The sequence below is a fragment of the Electrona antarctica genome (assembly GCF_951216825.1).
Source record: "Electrona antarctica genome assembly, chromosome: 10".
Lineage (NCBI taxonomy): Eukaryota > Metazoa > Chordata > Actinopteri > Myctophiformes > Myctophidae > Electrona > Electrona antarctica.
This window is the reverse complement of record NC_136791.1, coordinates 47,765,734-47,790,004: the sequence shown is the minus strand read 5'-3', so window position 1 is coordinate 47,790,004 and position 24,271 is coordinate 47,765,734. Positions and strand designations below refer to the sequence as shown.

At 42.4% G+C, this 24,271-nt stretch overlaps 2 protein-coding genes across 4 annotated transcripts in view; one reads left to right on the top strand and one right to left on the bottom strand.

Moving 5' to 3' along the window:
* Positions 1 to 741: 741 nt before the first annotated feature.
* Positions 742 to 24,271, top strand: part of LOC306931277 (receptor-type tyrosine-protein phosphatase epsilon-like) — a 61,803-nt gene continuing 38,273 nt past the window's right edge. For both annotated transcript variants that reach the window (XM_079512576.1, XM_079512577.1), the window contains exon 1: positions 742 to 931. The gene's annotated coding sequence lies outside the window, so the exon portion shown is untranslated. The remainder of the gene's footprint in view (positions 932 to 24,271) is intronic.
* On the bottom strand, positions 8,082 to 17,674 carry LOC306931278 (mediator of RNA polymerase II transcription subunit 14-like). Of its 2 annotated transcripts, none has more exons than XM_079512579.1 (14): positions 17,577 to 17,674; positions 14,203 to 14,333; positions 14,021 to 14,098; positions 13,771 to 13,928; positions 13,403 to 13,600; positions 13,143 to 13,275; positions 12,721 to 12,797; positions 12,450 to 12,623; positions 12,147 to 12,355; positions 11,686 to 11,880; positions 10,330 to 10,503; positions 9,972 to 10,188; positions 9,655 to 9,835; positions 8,082 to 9,446 (listed from the first exon to the last, which is right to left on the bottom strand). In XM_079512579.1, exons 2-6 carry the CDS (start codon positions 14,237 to 14,239, stop codon positions 13,183 to 13,185), a joined length of 564 nt encoding a protein of 187 aa, XP_079368705.1. In that variant the 5' UTR covers positions 14,240 to 14,333; positions 17,577 to 17,674; the 3' UTR covers positions 8,082 to 9,446; positions 9,655 to 9,835; positions 9,972 to 10,188; positions 10,330 to 10,503; positions 11,686 to 11,880; positions 12,147 to 12,355; positions 12,450 to 12,623; positions 12,721 to 12,797; positions 13,143 to 13,182. The 2 variants fall into 2 exon arrangements, with proteins under 2 accessions (XP_079368705.1, XP_079368706.1); XM_079512580.1 differs by having other exon boundaries at positions 13,149 to 13,275.

Genomic DNA, 24,271 nt, shown 5'->3' with positions numbered 1-24,271 from the left:
TGATGAGATCCACCTTTTACAAAATAATTAAGTATCACTTGCAGCACCTTTGCATGTTGGGTCTTTCGGATCCATGCATTTTACTTATGGCTTCATAATAATTCAATCAGCTATAGGTCTACTTACTTTAATCCTCAGATATGCATCTCTGCCACTGCCACCCACGAGGAGCAAAGTGTTTGCCAGCAGATGGCTCTATACTGGCAATATTGACTTATGACAATTTTCTGTTGGTGTGTACTATCCTGATATGTTTTAATCATGTATCAGGCAGCGACCGTTGAGGCGCACACTATACTATTGGCTTTCCCTTTTAAAGGTTAATATTTCTATCCTTTCTGGGTGCCTTTCAAAACTGACATTTGGTTTGGCAAATACCATTCGGTATAATACCGAAGAAAAACACACACAGCATTGATTTATTTTCCTCCCCTATCAGAAAACAACATTAGGCTATTTGAAATGTTTATTGCAGGCCTATATCAAGGGAATGTCATACACTTAAATGTCATTCTTAAACAGTGTCACATTGGGAAGTGAAATACACGAGAAAAATAAAAGAAAAACATGACAAGCAGAATCTCTCACAGTAGCCATTTGGCCCTTGACCAATCCGGTTTGATGTCGGAATGTGAGAGAGATACTGTAGCGCCCACCTGATACATGGTGATTTAAACCCCGGGGGAGGGTCTCTCTGTAACGCAGAAGGGAGGCTGTCTAAAGGTCCATCCACCGGCCAAGAGAGGGAAATCGCATCCTTTGGAGCTTTGCGGCAGCAGCAGGGAACATGATCTATATTCATCACCATACGTCAACAGATTTAGAATATGATTATTTCTCCCCTCCCGTTAATAAAATAGCCTAAACTCACGAGCAAGAAGCCGGCATCGGAATTTGTGCATGACGGTGATCAACCTCAGCCGCGACAACGGTAGGTCTTCGCTTACCGCGGCGACAACATGCTTATAAACGTTTTGAAAACAGCGTTCATATGTGAACTACCATGCCATTTTGTATCTTGTGACAATTTTAACCATGTTTCTAAACCTTACGATGCGCTGCGTTGGCTCTGGATTGCAGTACAGTGCGCTCCGCTTATATAGGCTACATGAAGCAACATCGTTTTCAAAACACCTTGCATTCCACTGTACGCAGCAGGCGAATAGAAACCATTTCGTTATAGTATAGCCTACTTTTAGCATCCTTGGACTCGGACTTTGGAATGATAAAATGTAGGCTGCGGGGAATGGGACGTCGTAGCCTATACACAACTGCCGTGTAGCCTACAGGGGGCTATACAGTAATGTGTATGTGGGTTAGTGGAGCAAATCCACACCCCTTGCGACTCTAGTATAGATGCTTCAGCTTCACCGAGCATCACATTGCATTATGTTGTTGTTGTTGTTTATTTTATTTGTGAATATAGACAGTTATTGTAGTACACCTGCCAGCTGTTTTAGCTGCTAAAAATGTCGATAGAGAGATCAAGCCTAATAGGTTGCGGATGGCTTTCATCAGTCTAGACATAAAACGTGAGAAGAGCTGGAGCCACGTCCAGGCTACTATACTGAGCCGAGGCCCAGTAGCCTCCTCCTCTTCCAGGCAGCACGTGTGTATCCTGTACCTTAAAGGTGTGCTTAAGGCTATAGGCCAGAACAGAGGGCGAGCATTCAGCATGGTACATACATGGCAGCTGTCAGCTGGCATAAAGGTAATGTGGCAGTGTGTGTTTCTAGATCTAGATGATCATGTGGGAATAGAGATTATACAGAATAGCAGCAAGTCAATTCAATAGTGTGTGTGTGTGTGTGTGTGTGTGTGTGTGTGTGTGTGTGTGTGTGTGTGTGTGTGTGTGTGTGTGTGTGTGTGTGTGTGTGTGTGTGCGCGCGCGCGCGCGCGCACGCATGTGTGTGTAATACACACACGCGTGTGTGTAATATAATATAGCCTATATAAGGCCACAATGAGCCCAGTTTGGCTATATATAGCTATAGCCTATCCATCCATGACTAGTTTAGACAGTTTTGTCCTCCACCTCCAGCCTGCAGTGCAGATGTGCAGGTGTCTATACTTCTGTGAGCAGAGAAACACAGGTTGGAAGGAATTCAATCATGTTTCGGTGGACTGTTGCTGTCGGATGATGCAGAGATATAGACTAGTCACTATACAGTCAGTGAAGACTCTGCAGAGATGTGCAGTCAGGGTAGGTTAGTAGGCAGCCTGACTTTGCCGTTTAGACTGATACGTTTTGCAACTTTAAAAACTAACTCTAGTTACACAGCAACCCATCATTCAGTTCAACTCCTGATAAACCCATTTTGGGCGGGAACCCCTTTTGGTGTTAGCATTATGTTGTGCTTTAGCTGTTGAAAAATAGCAGATCTACAAGCTCATAGCGCGCCACCGAGTGGCGCGCTACGAGCTTGTAGGTCTGCTATTTTAGAAAAACGACTCACATAGAAACATAGCTTTTTCAGAAAACTGTCAGGATGTAGAAGACATTTTTAGAATCTGATCTCAGGTCAAAATGGGTTAAAAACTAACTCTAGTTACCTATATTCATCATAACCTCCATTCATAGCAACCCATCATTCAGTTCAACTCCTGATAAAATGACCCATGAAGGCATGATGTTCATTTTACAATTGCAAAACACCCCAGTCATGGCATGAATACTATAATATAGCAAGCAACAATGACCTGGTTTTTGCCTCAACATGAGCCACAATCAGACTTGCATGCACTTAACCCATTTTGACCTGGGAACGATTCTACCAAAATGTCTTCTAAATGCTGAAATCCCATGTTTCTATGTCAGTGGTTCAGTTTCATGTCAAGAACCCCCAAAAATATATGTATTTGGCCGCCGACCCCCGTCTGAAAATATGTTGTTCCAGTGACCTCTCAGAAACAAAGATTTTAGTTAAAAACGTTCACTCTGAAGGAATATATATTCAAAGATTTGTGCCACATTTTCACGATTTTTCAAAAATAGCAGACCTACAAGCTCGTAGCGCGCCACTCGGTGGCGCGCTATGAGCTTGTAGATCTGCTATTTTTCAATAGCTAAAGCATAACATAATGCTAACACCAAAAGGGATTCCCGCCCAGAATGGGTTAAACAGATATACGATTCATATGGCAGATCATATTCTGCTGCTGGTTTGACGCAATCATACAGTAAGCATTGCACTGTCTGCACATAATCAAATCCCAGCAGATACAGTATAGTACTGTATGTGAACAGCACATACTGTAGATGTAAGCTTATTGCACAACATATATTATGCAGGGCATTTTCCCCGTGACCGTTTCGCCTGTCTTAATATTTCAAAAGGCCATGTACTGTAGATCAGTGGTTCCCAAACTATAAGTTCGCTTGGGATCCAAATGAGTGAAAATAGCAGATCTACAAGCGCACAATGCGTTTGTTATAAAATGTTTACAATTACTTTCCATTTTTTAATTAAAAAATCTTTTTTTTAACCCATTCAGGCCTGACGTCAAAAAAAAAAAAAAAAAAAAAGGTTTTCTTAATCATGACAATTTTCGGAAAGATTTGAGGCACATTTTCAGTTCCCAAACTTTAAGTTCGCTTGGGATCCAAATGAGTGAAAATAGCAGATCTACAAGCGCACAATGCGTTTGTTATAAAATGTTTACAATTACTTTCCATTTTTTAATTAAAAAATCTTTTTTTTAACCCATTCAGGCCTGACGTCGGGGGAAAAAAAGTTTTCTAAATCATGACAATTTCCGGAAAGATTTGAGGCACATTTAAAAAAATAGCAGACCTACAAGTTCATAGCGCGCCACTCGGTGGCGCGCTATGAGCTTGTAGATCTGCTATTTTTCAATAGCTAGATTACAACATAATGTTTAAAACACCAAAATGGGTTAAAAAAGAAAGAAAAACCATGAAAAGGGAGTGAGGCACCGCACCAATACGTTGTTTTTGTTTGTGGGTACCAAACATGACACACAGATGAGATTGGCGACGATGAGAAAAATGGGGAATATAGAAACGAGACGAGGGAATGCAAACGTAGAGTAGTCCATTCCCAGGATCAGTGCCATATGCTGGGGTCAGCTGGTCAGCTGCACTGTACTGTCTGTATAGGTCAGTACATACTAACCTTTCTCTCTGTGTGGTTTGCTCTGTGTGATGGCATGGCTGTGAACACATACCAACTATCTCCTCTATACCCTCCTCCCCTTGTTTCCCATCCCCTCGTCCTCTCCCCTCCTCACCTTGCTTTACCTCTCACCACTCCTCCTCCCTTGCCTTGCTTACCGAGAACACCTGTTTATCATTTCTACTGATTGTGTTATCTATAGTATTATCTAATTTCCTCACAGCCAGAGACAGTGCAGCCGGTGTTAACCACATTCAAGCCTGGCATCCTTATTTTGAGCATGTCACATTATAGGGGGACATGTTCAAAAATAGCGAAGATAGTAGATCTACTAGCTCACAATGCGTCACATGATCGCGACAGGTTGTGCGCTTGCCTTGTAGATTGACTATCTTTCCCTATTTGTCGCATAACAAAGTATGGTATATTATGGCTTAAGAGGTTTACATCATAGTGTTTTGCTAATCTCGATGTCTTCTCCGTCATAATTATTCTGGCTTTCGACAAGAGAGCTTTCATTTCAATCTTTGCAGTGGTCTTGAAAAGGAGTTAACCTTTGAATGACGTAGTTCGTAGAACAAAATGTCTTAATAGAGTGAAATGCTAACAACAAGCGTCTTGTGTTCCTAGTTCTTGATCATTGCGCATTTGATTATCTTAACTGCCGTCATCATTTGTTATCATTTGCACATTTATAGCCCTCACAGTGCAAGATGTTGTTATTTTTTGTCAATGTGGATGATCTGGGCTCATAAATTTGAGAGAAAGTTAACGAGTTTCTGGATAATCACATTCACAGTTAAAAATTATAACTCTATTGTAAATTGCTTTCATGTTACTACCTGCCAGCTGCTGCCCGTCATTAATGTGAGGCCTTCCATGTTTTACCCTTGACATTTAGGGACATTCGGGTGTTTTTGGGGGGTGTGTACATTTACATAGATTGTATTGATTGATTGAAAAGGTTATTAACAGATTGCAGAATGGGTACAAGTTAGGTACAGGTCCATACAAAAGCTGCTAAGAGGATAAAACCAGAAAAAATCATCACATCAGGGTCCTCCATTTTCAATTCAGTTAGAAAAAAGGGAATACGTGTACAGTATAGAAAAGAAATCACACCCGTGTGAAGTGAGGGCGCTCTTATCATCATACATCATATCATTCTGGCCTATCATCACAATTTGCGTCCTCGCTATTGTCTTCAATGTTTGTGTTACACAATGTTTGTGTTCACACAAACACTCAAAGATGGGCATTCAATGTTTGTGTTAACACAATGTTTGTGTTTACACAAACCCTCAAAGCTGGACACAGGAGGGGCTAGCGCCCCTCAAAAATAGAGGGGGGACTTTAAATGTGAACATGCCAAGGAAATATGATGTCCAATGCCCCTAAACTTTTGCTCATTTTTGCCTGGAGATGAAAAGGGAGTGAGGCGAGCGGCAGCACGTTGTTTTTTTGTTTTGGTAGCAATCATGGCAAACAGAAGTGTTGAACACTGTGTCAAGTTATACAAGCCATTTGTCACCACAGGATAAAGTGATAAGGCTGCTCCAGTGCTGTGTCTCTGCAGTGAGAGTGGTGTGAGGGGAATGGCCTGCCAACTACAAAGATTCCTTTTAATCTTGATGATGAAATGCGTGGGAAAGACATTTGAGGAGCCTGCTGCTCCTTTAATGGTTGGCTGAATGGGGCTCACATTTCACGCAACAGCGCACTGTTATTATACATGTGATAAAAGGCTGCATGATTATGGCTAAAATGATAATCCCGAAAAGATCTTAATCAATATTTTAATCACGATTATTCATTATTATTCATATTGTCAATGGTGTTCTCATCGACATGGTCGAATGATGTGGACATGAGGACAATGAGCAACAGCTGTTAAAAATAATTATAGTTTGAATTTCTCGCAAAGTTTTGCAACAATATTGTCACCCGCTTCGATTGTTATCATCACCAGTATGTTCTTATCTGGACCATGCAATGCAGGCAATATTTCCACATACTGCCTACCACGTAGGCGACTAGGAAATGATATGCATTATTTGCAATGAATTGTGCAATTATTATCTCTGATATGTCTATTGAGAGCTCCTCGGCTTACTGTATTGGCTAACTGTTTCAACAGCCTATACCAAAGCTTATCTTGTGGGCATTATTTGCTATGAGGAGAGGAAGTACACAGAAGATGTTGTCAGTTGTCATTGTCACTGAGTCTATGATGGTAAGAGAAGGAAGTGACTGGACATTTTAACCCATTTTGGGCAGGAACCCCTTTTGGTGTTTTAAACATTATGTTATAATTTAGCTATTGAAAAATAGCAGATCTACAAGCTCATGGCGCGCTACGAGCTTGTAGATCTGCTATTTTTGAAAAATCGTGAAAATGTGGCACAAATTTGGAATATATATTTTTTTTAAACTCAAATCTTTGCTTCCTTTTGGTCCCTGGAACAACATATTTTCAGATGGGGGTCGGAGGCCAATTACATATCATTTTCAGGGTCCTTGACATGAAATATTGAGCACCACTGATACAGAAACAAGAGGCCTGGGATAGCACCTCTTGCTATGAGGAGAGGAAGTACACAGAAGATGTTGTCAGTTGTCATTGGGTACGTTTACATGAGGTCTTTCAACCCCTCTTAATTCCGAATAGAAGTTAAATCCTATTAAACGTTGTCATGTAAACACCTACAAAAACTTAAATCCGAATGAAAATGCGATTTAAAAACCATTCCGATGTCACTGGCCGGATTATTCCGATGTTGAATGCGATTGGCCGAAAGTTGGACTCATGTATACACTGCTTCGGATGTAAATTCATTCTGGTCTTTCTGAGCATGCTCATTTCCAAGGCGCTCCAACTCCAAGGCGCTCATATCCAAGGCGCGCCGAGGAGTTTGCACATAGAGCGCGTTATTTCGTGCATTTTGCAGATCCGAAATCCACACAAAAAAAACGTGGAGCAGGCTGCAGCAGTGGTGATGATCCCCCTGATCTGTGAGTGTTCAAAGATCCAACCGTCCCGAGTTGATGATCACTCTGATAATTTTCAAACATGTTTGATAGGCCTATAGGTTATATAGCCAGCCTACACTGTAAAATTCAACGAGTTGAGTTAACTCAATAAAAGTGCTGAAACTCATTGCCTCAATCGAATCAAGTTAACCTAAACTCAGAATAGTGAGTTAGTGTAACTCGTTCATTCTGAGTAAGCAGTACAAGTAACTTGAAGTAACTTGTTTATTCTGAGTTAGCAGAACTTGGTTATTCAGAGTGTGCACTACACTAACGTGTTTATTCTGAGTTAGCAGAACTTGTTTATTTTGAGTGTGCACTACACAACTTGTTTATTCTGAGTTAGCAGAACTAGTTTGTTTTGAGTGTGCAGCACTATAAAACGTGTTTATTCTGAGTTAGCAGAACTAGTTGGTTTTGAGTGTGCAGCACTATAAAACATGTTTATTCTGAGTTAGCAGAACTAGTTTGTTTTGAGTGTGCAGCACTATAAAACGTGTTTATTCTGAGTTAGCAGAACTAGTTTGTTTTGAGTGTGCAGCCCTATAAAACATGTTTATTCTGAGTTGGCAGAACTAGTTGGTTTTGAGTGTGCAGCACTATAAAACATGTTTATTCTGAGTTAGCAGAACTAGTTGGTTTTGAGTGTGCAGCACTATAAAACATGTTTATTCTGAGTTAGCAGAACTAGTTTGTTTTGAGTGTGCAGTACTATAAAACATGTTTATTCTGAGTAAGCAGTACTTAAACATTATATGTAGCCTGAATCCCTTAATTGCATTTCCTTTCCTGAGAATCCAATAACATAAATGCATTCAAATTAATTCTACAATACAATTACAACTATCTTCATGTGCAAAACAATAATCCAATAAAACAATGCATTAAGTACTGATGTTTATTTTCACAAAGAAATTGTAAAAGAAATACCGTTTTGTACAGTAAGCTTCAAGAAAAACTCTGTAAACAGTATAAGTATATACTGTATTGTACAGAACATCTGTAAACAATGCTGTCTTGAACAGTAAATTATAAATGGTCTTGTACAGTAAACATTTGATTTGTATGTTTACTGTACAAGACAGTATTGTTTACTGTACAATACTGTCTTGAACAGTAAACATCTGTCAACTTCAACCTACTTCAATCGTGCTTATGTGAGAGATGGAACACTTCTGTACTTATCAAGAGATATGAAGCATAACATACTACAGCATCTTGCTGAGAAAATATACAGTTTCAAAGTATATCCAGAGCCAGAAGAGTACATCAGTGTGGCAAAAGCACCATTGCCTTTCTGAGCGTGGTTATGGCGAACCATGGCAAGGCTGGTAACCTATCATAACTAAGATGGGCAACTTTTGCTCAAAGCTTTGAAGAAATAGAGTAGTGGGCCTGGGCTGTGGCTCAGCGGTCCAGGCACCTTGGCCGGTAGCCCGAGTCTGGCAGTGTTCCGCGGGTTCGACTCCCGATCCCGACGGCCTTTACTGCATGTCACTCCCCCATCTCTCTCCCCCTTTTCCCGTCAGCCTACTGTCTGTCCCTCTCAAAAAAAAGAAATGGAGTAGTGGAGGAAGTACTAGCAAATGGGGGTAATAGTAGTAGAGCCAATCCAGAGTTACCGCCATCAAGCAAGGATATCAAGCTGCCAAAAAGAGGTGAAGCAATTATTTGCTTGCTTTACTTGACAAAGAATGCAAAAAGCCTAAAAAATGGCAGAATGATTCTCATGATTCTTGGAACCGTCCAAATGCCACTCATCTCAAAACGTATAGACCAAACATTCCCACTACCCAGACGAGAGATAGTAAATCAGAAGCCTGCTGTAACGAGCGTGGTAGAACGATGGCCAGCAGTTTTCACAGTCAGTAAGGGTAAGCTACTGTTTTTACTTAGAAAAATGTCTGCAAGGTTGAGCTTCCTCCAAGGCACATTGTACTTTCCCATCCATCAGCATCAGAAAATGTTTTTCAAATTGAAGTGTACCTGGTCTTTCTATATCATAACCTATAATAGCTGTTAGCTTCGCGGCACCAAGCGACACACGAAGGCCAGTGTTCTCTTCTCTCAGCAGTGGACAGGCTCTCTGTGTCATCTGTGCTGCAGTCTGTGTCTGATGTTGAGGTTGGCGTTGAGGTGGGCATTACGGATGGTGTTGTCGGTGTTCAGTGGGTGTTGCCGTGGGCGGGCGGTGCTGTAGGTGATGAGGTGACCTTATCTGTGAGATGGCCGGGTGGATGGGACAGGTGGACGGACGGTGAACCCAGATGAGCCGGACACCTGAGAACAAAAGTTAAGCCAAGTATGTAAAACAACAATAATAATAGCTTGAATATAAAATAGACAATAATTCAAGTCCCCATTCATTTAAATCCTCCGCCATTATATTTCCCTCTACGCTAAATCTATGCTGAATGTGACACAAGTTTACAACGATTACTGATTTTAATCTACAGTACTGGTCTACAAGCTCACAACATGCACCTACCCGTGGTCTCAAAGAACTTCTCCAGCACCTGTAGTTCCTCCTGTGACCAGGGGCCAGCATTCTCCGGTGTAACTTTGAGCTGCAGCGTCTGGTAGTTCTTTGGGTTTAGAGCCACGCGACACTTGAGCACCTCCGTCTTGAACATGATGACACCTGGTTCGTTGGAGTTCACGATGGACAGCTGCAGGAGGGAGGGAATCGAGGGATGAATTAGCAAAGAAACAATGGGAAGTTTTTGGATGAATTACTGTAAATGGAAGGAAAGAGGCTAGAAAGACACTCTACGTAAAAGCCCTGCGGAGCTGTGCAACACTCACATTGGCCTCTTTCTGGATAATGCTCTGCAGGTGGTGTCTCATGATGACAGAGCCCAGAAGCGTTCCAGTGGAGGAGAGGTAGCTCCCTGCCATGCCCGGCACCAGGCAGGGCATGGTTGAGGGGAGCCAGAGCATGTCAGTGAGGATGGTGGGGATAGAAGGAGCCCATGGACGCTGAGGTAGAGGCAAGGCATACTACTGGGCATGACCTGGGAACCTGGGCAAACAAACATTAAGTTAGATTTCATGATTCATTCTCTTCAAAGTAAAAGTACACGATCAAGATGCTGCTGGTAAATCTCACAGTTGTGTCTGAGGACAGACAAAAATAATCTGTACAAAGGAGAGCAATGCTTACTGGTCACAGTACGTGCGAATGAGGGTCAGCGATGGGCGAGTGGAGATGGGTTTCCAGGGGACATTCCATGCATACGTGCCCCTGGAGAAGGCCCTGGGACCTGGGGAGAGCCTGGCCACTGGCCACTCTGGCTTGGAGACACCATGGCATATGGAGAACTGGGATCTAGAGCACCTGGGCAAAAAAGTCAGTCATCAGCAGCCACATGGACTTCACTTACTGCCTGCCAACCCAAAGAAATCCAAATGCATGCACTAGTGTGCCCACTGTCGATTCACTTCATAAGACCTATTGGCTATTGGCTAGCTAACTTCTGTGTGGCACTGCCCTAAGGCCAAGCAGTGACTAGACAAAACATCACTAGTTTAGCCAGTCCTTGCCCAGCCGTTTCAGATTAGAATTAACCCCATGTCAGTTTACCGTGGGGGCTGGCAAAGCTTTTCTGGCCCATGGCTATCCCCAAAGAGAAAGGATGGGGTAGGACCAAAGGGAGAGGGTGCCCTCAGTGCTCCACTCGGGAGCCAGAGGTATGGATGGTCCCTGTACACATGCACAGCACACCAAAGGGCTGGTATAAATTGACAAGTTCCTCGCAAGCTTCGGCTGGGGGACTGAGACAGTGCAGGATGGAAGGAGCAGGACTGGCTGTATGCTTAAGGCTCATACATAGTCTGGATTTTCGGTGGTGAGGTGACCACCACTCCGGTGGTGAGGTGACCACCGGAGCTGAAATAACGTTGAGCGGTGGTGAGTAAAAACAGAGAGAAGGGCTGGGGCAGTGGTTTGCTCTTCACAGCGGCTTGTGACGTCGTGTTGTAGTTCGGTGGTCACCTAACCACCGAAAATCCAGACTATGTATGAACCTTTACTACCTGCTAGGCAATGAGGCGTGTGTCCAATGTTTATGACACAAACAAGATGATTCTCATGTCAATCAAAAAGGGCACTCACTCTCACGCATTATTATTATTATGCTCTAACATGGTTTGCTTTGACATGTCTACACATAATTAGGACAGACTACATTTCTTTCTTATCAACATAGCCTACGAAACATTTCTTCAAGTAACATCTTCCCAAAACAAATCAAATATATCCCGCAAATCATAGAACTCCATTTTATTTAGTCTGTTGTGTTGACAAGAAAAAAAACCTACGCCAGCCTTATCCTTTAACCAAGAGAGCGTGGCCGATGAGTGTGAACTGAAAAACAGAATGTTTTGATGGTGGGTTGACAAGCTCAGGCAGCAATAAATACCTAAATTAAATGCATTTTAATATACAAACACACACATACTGTAGACTTCTTCAGTCCATAAAAAAACATAAAAGCTGGGCTCCACATGGTATCTTTACCTGGTGACTGGGTGGGCATTATGGAGGGTGATGGCTACGTTGGTGTGGTAAGGTGTTGGTGGCGACATGAGTGGTGGGTACACCCCTCCCGCACCACCTTTCATTTGCTGCTGCTGGGCTTGCAATTGGTTCACCAGGGTGTCCATCACGTCTGCGAGCATCCTGGTTGCTGTCCACAAACATGTTGAGGAATGTCTGCAATGGAAGTAACATAAACAAGAGTAGAGGAAAATGAAGAACATGATAAAGACAAAGTTTAAGGTTTAGCTTGCAACACACAATGCCTTCTGTGTGGAAACACGGGCTAGGAAAAACTAGGCTTAACAGGAACATCCAATGAGCCTCGCTCCATGTGGCCCAGTATGTACAGGCATTTATCTCCAGGTAGCTTCGGCAGAGTCATCGTCTATCCTAGATAAGATGCAGCACTCCGTAACTCTGCCTTGTCACTATGCCAATACCTTGAGTCCCGGGGCCGGGTAGAAGCCCTCTATGATCTTTGTGTTGTCGAAGAGGTTGTAGGCACTGTCTCGAATGGCCACCACCCCTCAGCTTCTGCAGTACATGTGTTGCGGAAGGCCAGGCGGATGTGTGTGGTTGACTGGGGTAGGATGGAGAAACACTGTAGGCTGTGTTGGTGCGCTGTGTCAGACCCAGCATGGGCACGAGGCTGATTGGATGAAATGAGGGATGACACATTTAGAGGCTAAGACAATGTGGTGGAAAAGAAAAGAAAACTACAAAAACCACATAACTCAACACACCTGAGGTGATCGCTTTGTATGTGTGTATACACCTTGCTCCTTGTGCCGTTGGCCAGCACCAGTTCAGCCACTCAGGTGTGGTTGTTCCTGCCCTGCAGGCAGAAGGTGCAGTCCAACAGGGAGCGTTCTAGAGCTCTCTGGGTTTCCTCTCCTACCTCTTTACTGGGAGGGATTCTAGGGAAAGGGAGAGATAAGCGATTTTGTGGTCAGTATATTTTCAGCAACATTTCTTGAAATAGTTTGATGGTTGTGCTTGTGTGTGTGTATTAACTTGAGAAGGCGTATAGCGTGACTGCATCCGTCTCACTCCACCTGGACTTCTTGGTTGGGGATCTCCATGTTGGACAGCTAGACACACACACACGCCGACAGACATGCACATTAGTCTGGTGAACCGTGAGGAGGGGAAATTAGATGCAAGAACAGAAAAGAATGGCTGGATGTGTTCATAGGAAGACAAAAGTGAGGAAGATTGTTAGAGAAAGCCGGAAACAAGGTCTTTGATTCCTTTATCAAAAAGGGAGGGAGGGAGGTAATAACACCCCTCAGAAGCTAATGGTGGTAAGCAAAACGTGATAAAAGGCGTGTTGCACAACTAGAGGCCCTGGGTGTCCCAGGTTCGATTCCAGGCCAGGCCAGCAATGTGCCGATGACGTGTCCTATAAGCAAGACCCCTAAGATATGGGGACATACCTGTACCTCTGCTTTGAGGCCAATGAAGAGCATGTTGGTGTCACACATGGCCACTAGGTTTTTTGTTGATGGCACACATCTCTACAGATCGCTTGGGCTTCTTTGGCTCCAGAGCCCTCTGGTCTCCAGACATCTAATGCACAACACAGAGAAATGTAATCTCAACATACACAACATATCAAAAGAAGCTACTTTATACTAAGCAAACAACAAATCATAATACCAGTAAGCTGATCCTAGAATCTTCTACACATATCTACCTTCCTATTTGTTCCGGGGCGGGCCCCTTTCCCTGTCATGGTGTCTTGGACAAGTTGCTCAACGTTGGGTTTGAAGAGTTGCAGGAGCTGGGCACATGGCAATTGTCCATCCTCGCCATCCAGCTGCGACACAGAGAGGAAGGAATACTTGTACTGTAGGTCTGTAGGACAACCAGGCACATCCAACATCTCCACAACCTATGGGTAAGGAGAGATGAGTGGGAAGAAGAGGCAAGAAAATAAGAGATGATAATTGAACCAAGGAAGAAAGAGATTGTAAAAGAATGGAAAAGCCCATGCAAAGGAGTGATTACGTAATTTAATAAAGGACTGCCATTGATTTCATGAATCATGCATGAGTAACTCACAATGTAGTACTGTGGTAGTCGCATGAGCTTGATGAAGAGCTTGTGTTTGGATAAATCGCCTACAGGATGAGACGTGGCGTTGTTGAGGTGGAGGACATCTGTGCACACGGTGGGGAGGTGCTTCAGACTGTCGACAGCGCTGCTCACCCAACCACAACCTGGACAGAGAGAAAGAGATTACGATTCTAAAGAATTTCACATTTCAAATTCTTATCCTTGTATAATTTCAGGGGGTGGACAATGGACATACTTAGCTGCTGTAGCCAAGATATAATACACTTCATGTCATCGTTGATGGTCTTCTTGATGTCATCCAGCATGGACTGGTCTGTTGAGTAGGGATTGTTAGTATAGGTTTAGAGATGAAAAACACAGGTCGATGTTAACCTTATAATTGTTCTTTAACTTATTTTGCGTTTGCCCTTTACCTACCTATTGCATATACTATAGCATGGGCTGGAACAACCATGAATGCAGGTCTACAAAGATATGCAGGCACTCAGAGCGACCACAGGGCTCGAGAATAGGAATGAACAGAGTCGGTAATGCGGTCTCAATAAATGCTGAAACACATTTAAAAACAGACGAACAATAAGAAAACATATACATGCATTCAACTCTCTGTGTCCCATGTGCATTCATAAATTATATCTTGGAAATGAAGGTACCAAATGTCACATGTTGACAAGATAATACTGACTGGCCTATGGAGGACAGGGCAGTGTAGCAAATATCTGAACAATCCTGCATATACAAAATCTCTGAATTTTAGCTGAGCTCATGTCAAGCAATGTATTACAAATATGTTACAATCAGATATCTTAATTTGTTGTCACAGACAAGGGGGACAAGAGTCTACTATTCTTCACTTGCACAATGTAGGAGGCGGGACTAAGGGGGACTTCCTGTTGGGATATCACCCCTGTGTTTGCTTCCTGTCCATCGGGAGTGCATGTAAGTCAGTCATTTTCTACGGACAATTATAGTATTTTCTCGTCACGTTTAAAAAAAACTTGTATTCATACGGTTCATTCATTTACCATTTGTTTTTATTGTAATGTTTTATTTATGGTTTTTTTCTCAAGGGGAAAGTTGTATGCTCCAGTGCCTGTCTGTGCTGCTGCACTATACATACAGGAATACAGTACAGTGGAATACAGTACAGTACAGTACAGTACAGTACAGTGGAGCACAGCACAGTACAGTGGAGTACAGCACAGTACAGTGGAGTACGGTACAGTACAGTGGAGTACAGCACAGTACAGTGGAGTACGGTACAGTACACTGGAGTACAGTACAGTACAGTGGAGTACAGTACAGTACAGTACAGTGGAGTACAGCACAGTGGAGTACAGCACAGTGGAGTACAGCACAGTACAGTACAGTACAGTACAGTGGAGTACAGTACTGTGCTGTACTCCACTGTACTGTACTGCACTCCGCTGTACTGTACTGCACTCCGCTGTACTGTATTCCTGTATGTATAGTGCAGCAGCACAGACAGGCACTGGAGCATACAACTTTCCCCTTGAGAAGAAAACCCTAAATAAAACATTACAATAAAAACAAATGGTAAATGAATGAACCATATGAATAAAAGTTTTTTTTAAACGTAATTAAAAAAATTACAAGTGACGAGAAAATACTATAATTGTCCGTAGAAAATGACTGACTTACATGCACTCCCGATGGACAGGAAGCAAACACAGGGGTGATATCCCAACAGGAAGTCCCCCTTAGTCCCGCCTCCTACATTGTGCAAGTGAAGAATAAGCTTTCGTTCTCAAACTTTTTCATGTCAAGGGCCCCCAAAAATATATGCAATTGGCCACCGATCCCCATCTGAAAATATGTTGTTCCAGGGACCCCCCAGAAGCAAAGATTTGATTTAAAAACGTTTGCTCTGAAAGAATATATATTCAAAGATTTATGCCACATTTTCACAATTTTTCAAAAATAGATCTACAAGCTCGTAGCACAGCACTCAGTGGCACGCTATGAGCTTGTAGATCTGCTATCTTTGAATAGCTAAAGTATAACATAATGCTTAAAACACCAACAGGGTTCCCGCCCAGAATGGGTTAAAGGGATAGTTCCGATTTTTTTTAACTTAAGCTGTATGAAATACTTTACATTAATATAGTGGTTGCAACTGTATTAGTTGATTGCCCGAGTCCCGTGGTGGGAGTTCTGCTCTGGTTTTGGTCAATATTAAGTAGTTCCGGTCATTTTGTGGGGAGCACAGGGGGCCACGCAGTAAAAGTAAATTAATCCACAAAACTAACGTCATTTGTATTGTTGACCTATTTCTAAAATATTAGCGCAACTTCCGTTCAACTTTGACCCCTCTATCACATGGAACAATTTTTTGGGCGTAGTGATATGGACACAAAAAAACATAGTTCCATGTGATAGAGGGGTAAAAAATGAACGAAAGTTGCACTAATATTTTAGAAATGGGTCAACAATACAAATGACGTTAGTTTTGTGGATTCATTTACTTTTAATGCGTGGCCCCCAAGCCCCCCATAGAGTATAAAGAAGGATAGAGACTCAACTGGCGCGAAGCTCCGCCCCCCCCGCTATTCATGTCAGTGGAAGTTGCTCAGTGGCGTTTTGAAGCACCCGGAGTCCATCTCAGAACGTCTACTTCCACATTTGACCACCACATTTTGGTGGTCCTCTTAGGCTCTTACCACTAGGGCCCAGTGCAGTGCTTCAACGTTGGAGCGCCTCACTGGCCCCTTGGTGGCCCCCTGTGCCCCCCACAAAATGACCGGAACTACTTAATATTGACCAAAACCAGAGCAGAACTCCCACCACGGGACCCAGGCAATCAATTAATACACTATATTAATGGCAAGTATTTCATACAGCTTAAGTTAAAAAATTCGAAACTATCCCTTTAAATCCTCTGCCATTATATTTCCCTCTACACTAAATATATGCTGAATGTGACAAAGCTTACAACGATGGCTGATTTTAATCTACAGTATAAACCTCTCCAAAAACGACTAGTCTACAACATTTGCCCATGCAGTAACCTCAAGTTCAAGTGATCAAAGTTAGTAGTCAGTGGTTTTCAACCGATTTCATTTCAAGATCCATTATTTATTGGCAATTATAGCCACGGACCATTTGATGACATTTGACAGACGCCAACAGTCAACTAAGGATTTCACCGTGACGTCACAGTCACACGGAAGGGGTAGTGGGGCTGTGTGACGTCACTGACTTTCCCTTATGGCTTTAGCTAGCCGTTAGCCTAAAAGCTACGTGCAAATAGCCTATAAGTGAAGGGATGTTACCCTAACCCATAAACATAACAACGTGGCGATTTAATGAACACAAACAACTGCTAATGTTACAGCAGACACGTGTGCTGCTGCAGATTATAGAGAGACACGTTACGGCCCGTAACGTGTCTCTCTATAAACTGCAGCAGCACACACCGAACCGAACGTAACAACAACAAGGCTTGAAAAAAGGCTACATTTTCGTCATGTCTCGCAGTCACTCAAACATGGGTGAAATCATTTCACTTGCTGCCCGTACACACACGCTGGTAGAAGGGGCTTTTATATACCCTTCAGTGAGTCTGGTAAATAGCCTACTGTTTTACGAAGTCAAAACTACTGCATTGCGCGGTGTTTTTGTAAAGCAGCCAACAACACCATGCCCGTTGTAGACGATAAACAGTAGTAGGGAAACAGATAAAACTCTAAACAGTAGGGAAGCAGATAAAACACACAATTTCAACACAGTGAAACGATTTGAGAAATGATAAAATATGTAGGACTACTCACCAAATATAAAACGTATTTGCGGAGAGTGGAGACAGTTGCATGACCTGTTGTTGTTCTTCCTGAAAGTGCATTCAGTGAACAGCAGCGCGGGCTTTCAGAGAAGTACCGCCCTGCTGAGTGCGCATGCGTGAAGAATGGTTCAAACTCAAAGTACTTTTACCAAGTTGACCCAACTCGTTCGACTCTAATGTTCAAGTAACTTACTTTTACTAATTTTTAATTTTCAAAACTTATTTTTTCTAAATTAACCCAAATCAAACACATCAAGTTAGACATCTTTTTTGACCGAAAGTCCAATTAACTTATTTTAAATTAGTTATAACAACAAGTTGAGAGAAACTGAGTTAGACCTACTCCATATTTCCACCTAAACTGGATGATCCAGCCTGTTAAATGTTAGAGTGTATATGTATATGGATGCTTCATGCTACTGTAGGCTAAGTGCATCGGGGGACTCACAGAAAGACGGAGAGAGGACGAAATTCCGTCAGTCCGCTGTTCAGTAATCTCACACACACACACACACACACACACACACACACAGTCCCAAGAATACGATATTATCGCTATAATGTCCATCCTATCCCTTTAAACTTTTATAGGCTATAACTTGCCTATTCCAAGTTGCAACCAAAACGTCATGAAACATAACGGCTTAGCAGTTTAATTGGGACACGTTGTCAGCCTGTAGATCAGCGCTTACTTACACAATGTACGTGCATTGTGCAAAGACGAATCACAAATAAACCCAATAGCCTTGTGAGGCGCACAGCGAAAAGTTGATAAATGCGATGTGTGTGTGTGTGTGTGTGTGTGTGTTCAACAGTCTCTCTCTCTCTCTCTCCTCTCTCAAAAATAACGAGCGACCCTTGATACAATAATAATCAGTGTGTTGCGTGCCCTGGCCGTGCTGTGTAGATAATAAAGTACAAATAAAAACGAGATGATCACCTTCCCAGCGGAGAAGGGGAGCCGCAGCGGGTGGGGAATAAAACACGGTAAACATATACGCCCGCCCCTATCCAACCAGCAGCCTCAAAGCTACTGCAGAATGAAATGATGGGATTTCAAAGTATCGTCTTTCGTCTGTAATGTTTGTAGCCTATTGTTGAGACAGTCACATAATGAATGAACTGCCTATATTTTATGTGTCCAGCAGATGGCGTAGTTTCACGTGAATTAACATATATCATGTCTTATATCACATCTCCTTGTAAACGCTCATTCGGAATGACCATTTCCCATGTAAACACGCAGCAAAAAACATTACTTCGGATGTATTTTATTCGGAAGTATTTATTCGGAATGATCAGCCTGCATGTAACCGCGGCCATTGTCACTTTAGTCTATGATGGTAAGAGAAGGAAGTGACTGGACATTTTAATGAGCGCAACTGCACTCTGTGGCACAATGGGCCGTTTGAGCTCATGGTGGTGAGATGGTGAGGGAACCCAGCTACAACAAGCAGATCACTGTGGGGTTGGTAATAGGGCTTTTTGATTGATTGATTGAAATATTTATTAACAGTTTGCAGAATTACAGTACATTTCAAGCACAAACTCAATACAAACTGTGAGTGGACGACCCAATTAAGCATTACACTTGTTTACAAGAGGGTCCACCATGTTCAATTCATCAAAACATTTAGAGACGTACAAATAGACACTTCTATATAGTCAAAGAACAGAACAGGAATTCATCATAAAGGAGGTAAAAAGGGAAAAGAAACATATACAGTGAGGGGAAAAGGGGGGGGCGGTGGGGGGCGATTCAGATTTTACGGGGGCCAGTTTCGAATTGCAGCCGTCCGTAGGTGGCCTTTGAGAGTGGTTTTGAAGGAGTCAAGGGATTCGCATGTCTTAATGACTGTTGGTAGGGCGTTCCACATTTTGGTGGCATAGGAGCGAAAATAATTTAGTCCCTTGTTTGTGCCGAATCTGGGTTGTCTGCAACTATCAATTATCTTCTTAGCGATTATTCTATAGATTACTCTTTCAATTTATCGAATAATCGAGAAGCATAATACAAAATATATAAATATATCAACAAATCAATCAACTACTTAAGCATTCTTATATACTTCTGACTGGCTATATCTTCACAATTAAATAGTTAGGTAGTAATTTGCCTATAATGATGACAATAGGGATTTATTTTAATAAAGTTTTGATTAACTGTCTCAGCCCTAGTTGGTAGTTCAGACCAAAGATTTGCGACGAAAATAGTCGATCAACAACATGCTTTCACATCTAGAGTTCAGGCCGCTACGGGGCCCTCACACCTACATCGCACCGCCAATCGGACCGATATAGCCATATATGGAGATCTCTGTATCTGTCATTCCTTGTCCCTTTTATGCCCAGTGACCATGATGTCCAGTGGCGTAAATCATGGGTTCCCAAAGTGGGGTCCGGGGACCCCTAGGGGTACTTGAGGGAGTTCCAGGGGGTACCCAGCTCAATTAGAGATGTAAGGAACCAAATGGACCCTTATGGGTCTGTAACTCAGAGAGTGTACAAATGGAACCAAATGGACCCTAACGGGTCCATTTGGTTCCATTTGTACACTCTCAGAGTTAAATTAACAGTGGTTTTACAATATAAATTGGGGTACCAGAGATAGAATGCCACTAAATCGGGGGCCCGTAGCATAATGCGTGTGAAACACTGCTAGAGCCGTAAAAATCCTCCCTTATCGGGGTCACTGGCATATGTTTACAAATGGGGGGTCCGTGGCCTAATAAATGTTGATTTGGGGGTCCTTGACACGAAAAAGTTTGGGAACCACTGGCGTAAATATTGACGGTACAACCGGTGCAGCTGCACCGGGGCCCATCACCATGATGTTACGCCACTGATGATGATGTCATCAGTATACTGTATTCCCATACCAGTGTACTGTATGGGTATGTGACAGGGTTATGTCTGAGTCATAATGACTGGCCCGACATTCAAACAGCTTTTTCCCCACGGCTATCCGGCTCCTCAACGCTGCTGGTGTCCCCCCCTGACCCCCCTTTATCCTCCCTCCACCCCCACTCAGAGTGGAATGGACTGACCTGTGCTCTGAACTGATCACTTGAACTCTCTGCACTTTATTGTATTCACTATTCTTTGCACACGTCTTGTCCTGTTTTGCACTGTTTTGCACAACTAATGTTGTAACTGCACTCTGCTGTCCACCAAACCAAATTCATGTTTAACATGAAACATGTTTACATGTCATGGCAATAAAGTCTTCTGATTCTGATTCACTGCACGGCCTCTCTATATATGGTTATGTCTGAGTCATTACCCTATTTTAATATAGATTATTATACCACAGGTCGTTTCGAGGAAGCAATCTGATTGGTTGAAACAGCCTTCTAGCCGTGGGTTAAACCAGCACCATTCACCACCTAATCAAAACAAAGAATTCAGCTGCTCTGTTCTCCCAGAGCGCTAGCAAACTCGGTGGCTAGGCTAGCTAGTTTCTTGGGACATTTGTGGTCGTAGTGATTACATCTGTCATTAAAAAAATATTTTTTTTCAGCTATTTTCTTAGTTTTAAGGGTAACCGTTGTATAATTGCAATATTACACTCGAGGGTGTGGTTTAACGTGATTATTGCCACTTCAGTGATGCTTGCGGAACTCGACTTCGTCTCGTTCCTCACCGCATCACTGTCGTGGCAATAATCACGTTAACCCACACCCTCTCGTGTAATATTGCTTAATTAGCCTAGGGACACTAGGGTTAAAATGTTGCAGAGAAACCGTTTTCTCATGTGACATAAGGAGGATCACTTAATTGCTCTGTAACACATGGAAGATGATGTACAGTATATGCGACTATGTGTACTATAGCAGTCCGATTTTATAACCTGTTTTTAAAAATGCATGCAATTTTTTTTTACATTGTTAACAGAATCCTGGCAAAAGGAACATGATCTCTCTGATCATTTCCTTTCCGTAGCCCGTGTTATGCTGCAGTAGGAGCCGGAGGAGTGGTGGAGTTGTAATTGCAATGATTATGCTTTCTGGTCCTCTGGTCCCCGCCTAAACTGTGGCCCAGAAGTGTCATTTTCCAGTGCCCTCAAACTCAAGGGTGGAGATCACTAGAGTAAAGTTTAACCCATTTTGGGCGCGGGAACCCCTTTTGGTGTTGGCATTATGTTATGCTTTAGCTATTGAAAAATAGCAGATCTACAAGCTCATAGCGCGCCACCGAGTGGCGCGCTATGAGCTTGTAGGTCTGCTATTTTTGAAAAATCGTGAAAATGTGGCACAAATCTTTGAATATATATTTCAGAGCGAACATTTTTAACTAAAATATTGGCTTCTGGGTGGTCCCTGGAACTACATATTTTGAGATGGGGGTCCGTGGCCCAATAGAGATAATTCTGGGGGTCCTTGACATGAAAAAGGTTGAGCACCACTGACATAGAGACATGGGTCTTTCAGAAAAAAATTAGGATTAGGAAGACATTTTTTTTATCGACTTCAGTCCAAAATGGGTTAAACTCTGCTCATCCACCCACATCCTATATTGCGCTGTCAATGCTTGTTAGCCGATCTGGAGAACATTTGCGGCAGTGGCCCAGAAGGTATGGGGAAACTGAAGGTTGCCGGTTCGATCCCTGCAGGCCTCTTGTTTCCGTGTTGCAGTGTCCTTGTGCAAGACACTGAACCCCTAAGGTTTGTGCCTTACTTCCATCGGTGTGTGACCTGGTGAATGTAACGCATGCAATGACTCTCTGGTTTAACCCATTTAGGCCTGACGTCGAAATTTAAAAAATGTCCTGACCGTTTTCTGAAATACCTCATGTTTCTGTATCAGTGGTGCTCAATATTTCATTATAAAAATTATATGTAATATGCCTCCGTCCCCCCATCTGAAAATATGTTGTTCCAGGGACCCCAACCCAGAAGCAAAGAATTGAGTTAAAATGTTCACTCTAATAGCAGACTTGCTATTAAACTTTAGACAAAAGGTGCGCGCTTATGCCTAAATTAAGCATCGGAAACGAGGGATGAGCGAGTTGAAGTGACGCGTGCCTGCCAGTGCCTACCGGTTTTATTTGGTGCATTTGATATTTATATGCAGAACTTTGCACCGAGGCTTGAGGAAAGTAATCAGGACATTTGTAGCCGGAAGTAAGACCTTGTCAGGTGGCCTTCACTCCCTCCTCTCTGCAGCTGAAGAGAGAGAGAGAGAGAGAGAGAGGGAGAGGGAGAGGGAGAGAGGGAGAGAGAGAGAGAGAGAGAGAGAGAGAGAGAGAGAGAGAGAGAGAGCACCTACTGTACATGGCATTTAAGGTGCCAAAGAAATGTGCAGACCATTTAGCTTTTATTTCTGTTTAGCAACGTGGCGTGTTTCCAGAACCTCAAGCATAATCACATCATCATCATTTGGATTGTCAAACACGATTCAAGATCCATGCTTATAGGAAATAACAGCCCTTCTGGTGACCTACAAGTAAGTGCAACTTGCTCTTTACGTTGTTCAATAAAAAATATAAAAAGATCAGTTCTATCAAATCATTTATTTACTTATTTTTTATCACTACAACGGGTAGTTAAAACTGCCCGACAAATCATCAGGACACATTTAACTACCAGGCATTGACGACATCTGCAACAATCTCTTTCCCCGGCAGCACCAAAGACTATACTACTCAACACCACCCACCCATGCAACACTCAGCACTTTACCACCTTGATATCACTCCTGTTGAAGTGCATTATTCCTTTTGGTGCAATGATTCCTGATTATAAGAGGCAACAACACTGATGCCATCAGTAACCATTATTTATTTATATCTGTTTTGTTTTTTAATATGCTGCTGCATCAAACATTGCTGGAAGGGCTGCTAAAACAGTACAATGACAATAGGCTGAACTTGATATGAGCTTGTCATAGAGAGGACAGTGAAGAACAACTAGGAAAATGAGGGCATGGGGGTGCAGATGAAAACATACTTTTATCGCGATTTACTCTCAATAATCATCATAATAAGGATCATACATTTGTCCTATTTAGAAACCTACGTAGAAACCAACTTGTAGACTTTTGTTTTGATCTTAATTGAACTTTTAATCTGTTTTAAATCAATGACCTCTTCCATACAGGAAAGGATTCCAAATAAGCCAGCTGGCTTCTTCCTTTACCTGCATTGTATTTTTGTTCTTTGATATGTTATTGTCTATATTTTGTACTACGTGCTAAATAAATAAACCTAAACCTAAACTGTACTGAATTTCACCGCAAATCAAAACACAACTCAAGAGAAAAACGTTCTCTCTAGGTCGTCCTCAGACGAGCCCAGCTCCATCGTCGCTTCCACTTCATAAAGACTTCATATTACCAGCATCAATAGCTTAACATACTGTATTACTGTATATTCACTACAGATTACATTTACTGGACCCACTGAACCTTGCATTACTGCGACTATATGATTATGATATGATCTCTAAAGATGAGACAATTCGTTTGAATATAAATTAATTCAAATTCAGGATTCATGAAGGCCATGCATTTTGAATGACTTCCACAGACTTAACCCATTTTGGGCGGAAACCCCTTTTGGTGTTTTAAACATTATGTTATAATTTAGCTATTGAAAAATAGCAGATCTACAAGCTCATAGCGCGCCACCGAGTGGCGCGCTACGAGCTTGTAGGTCTGCTATTTTTGAAAAATCGTGAAAATGTT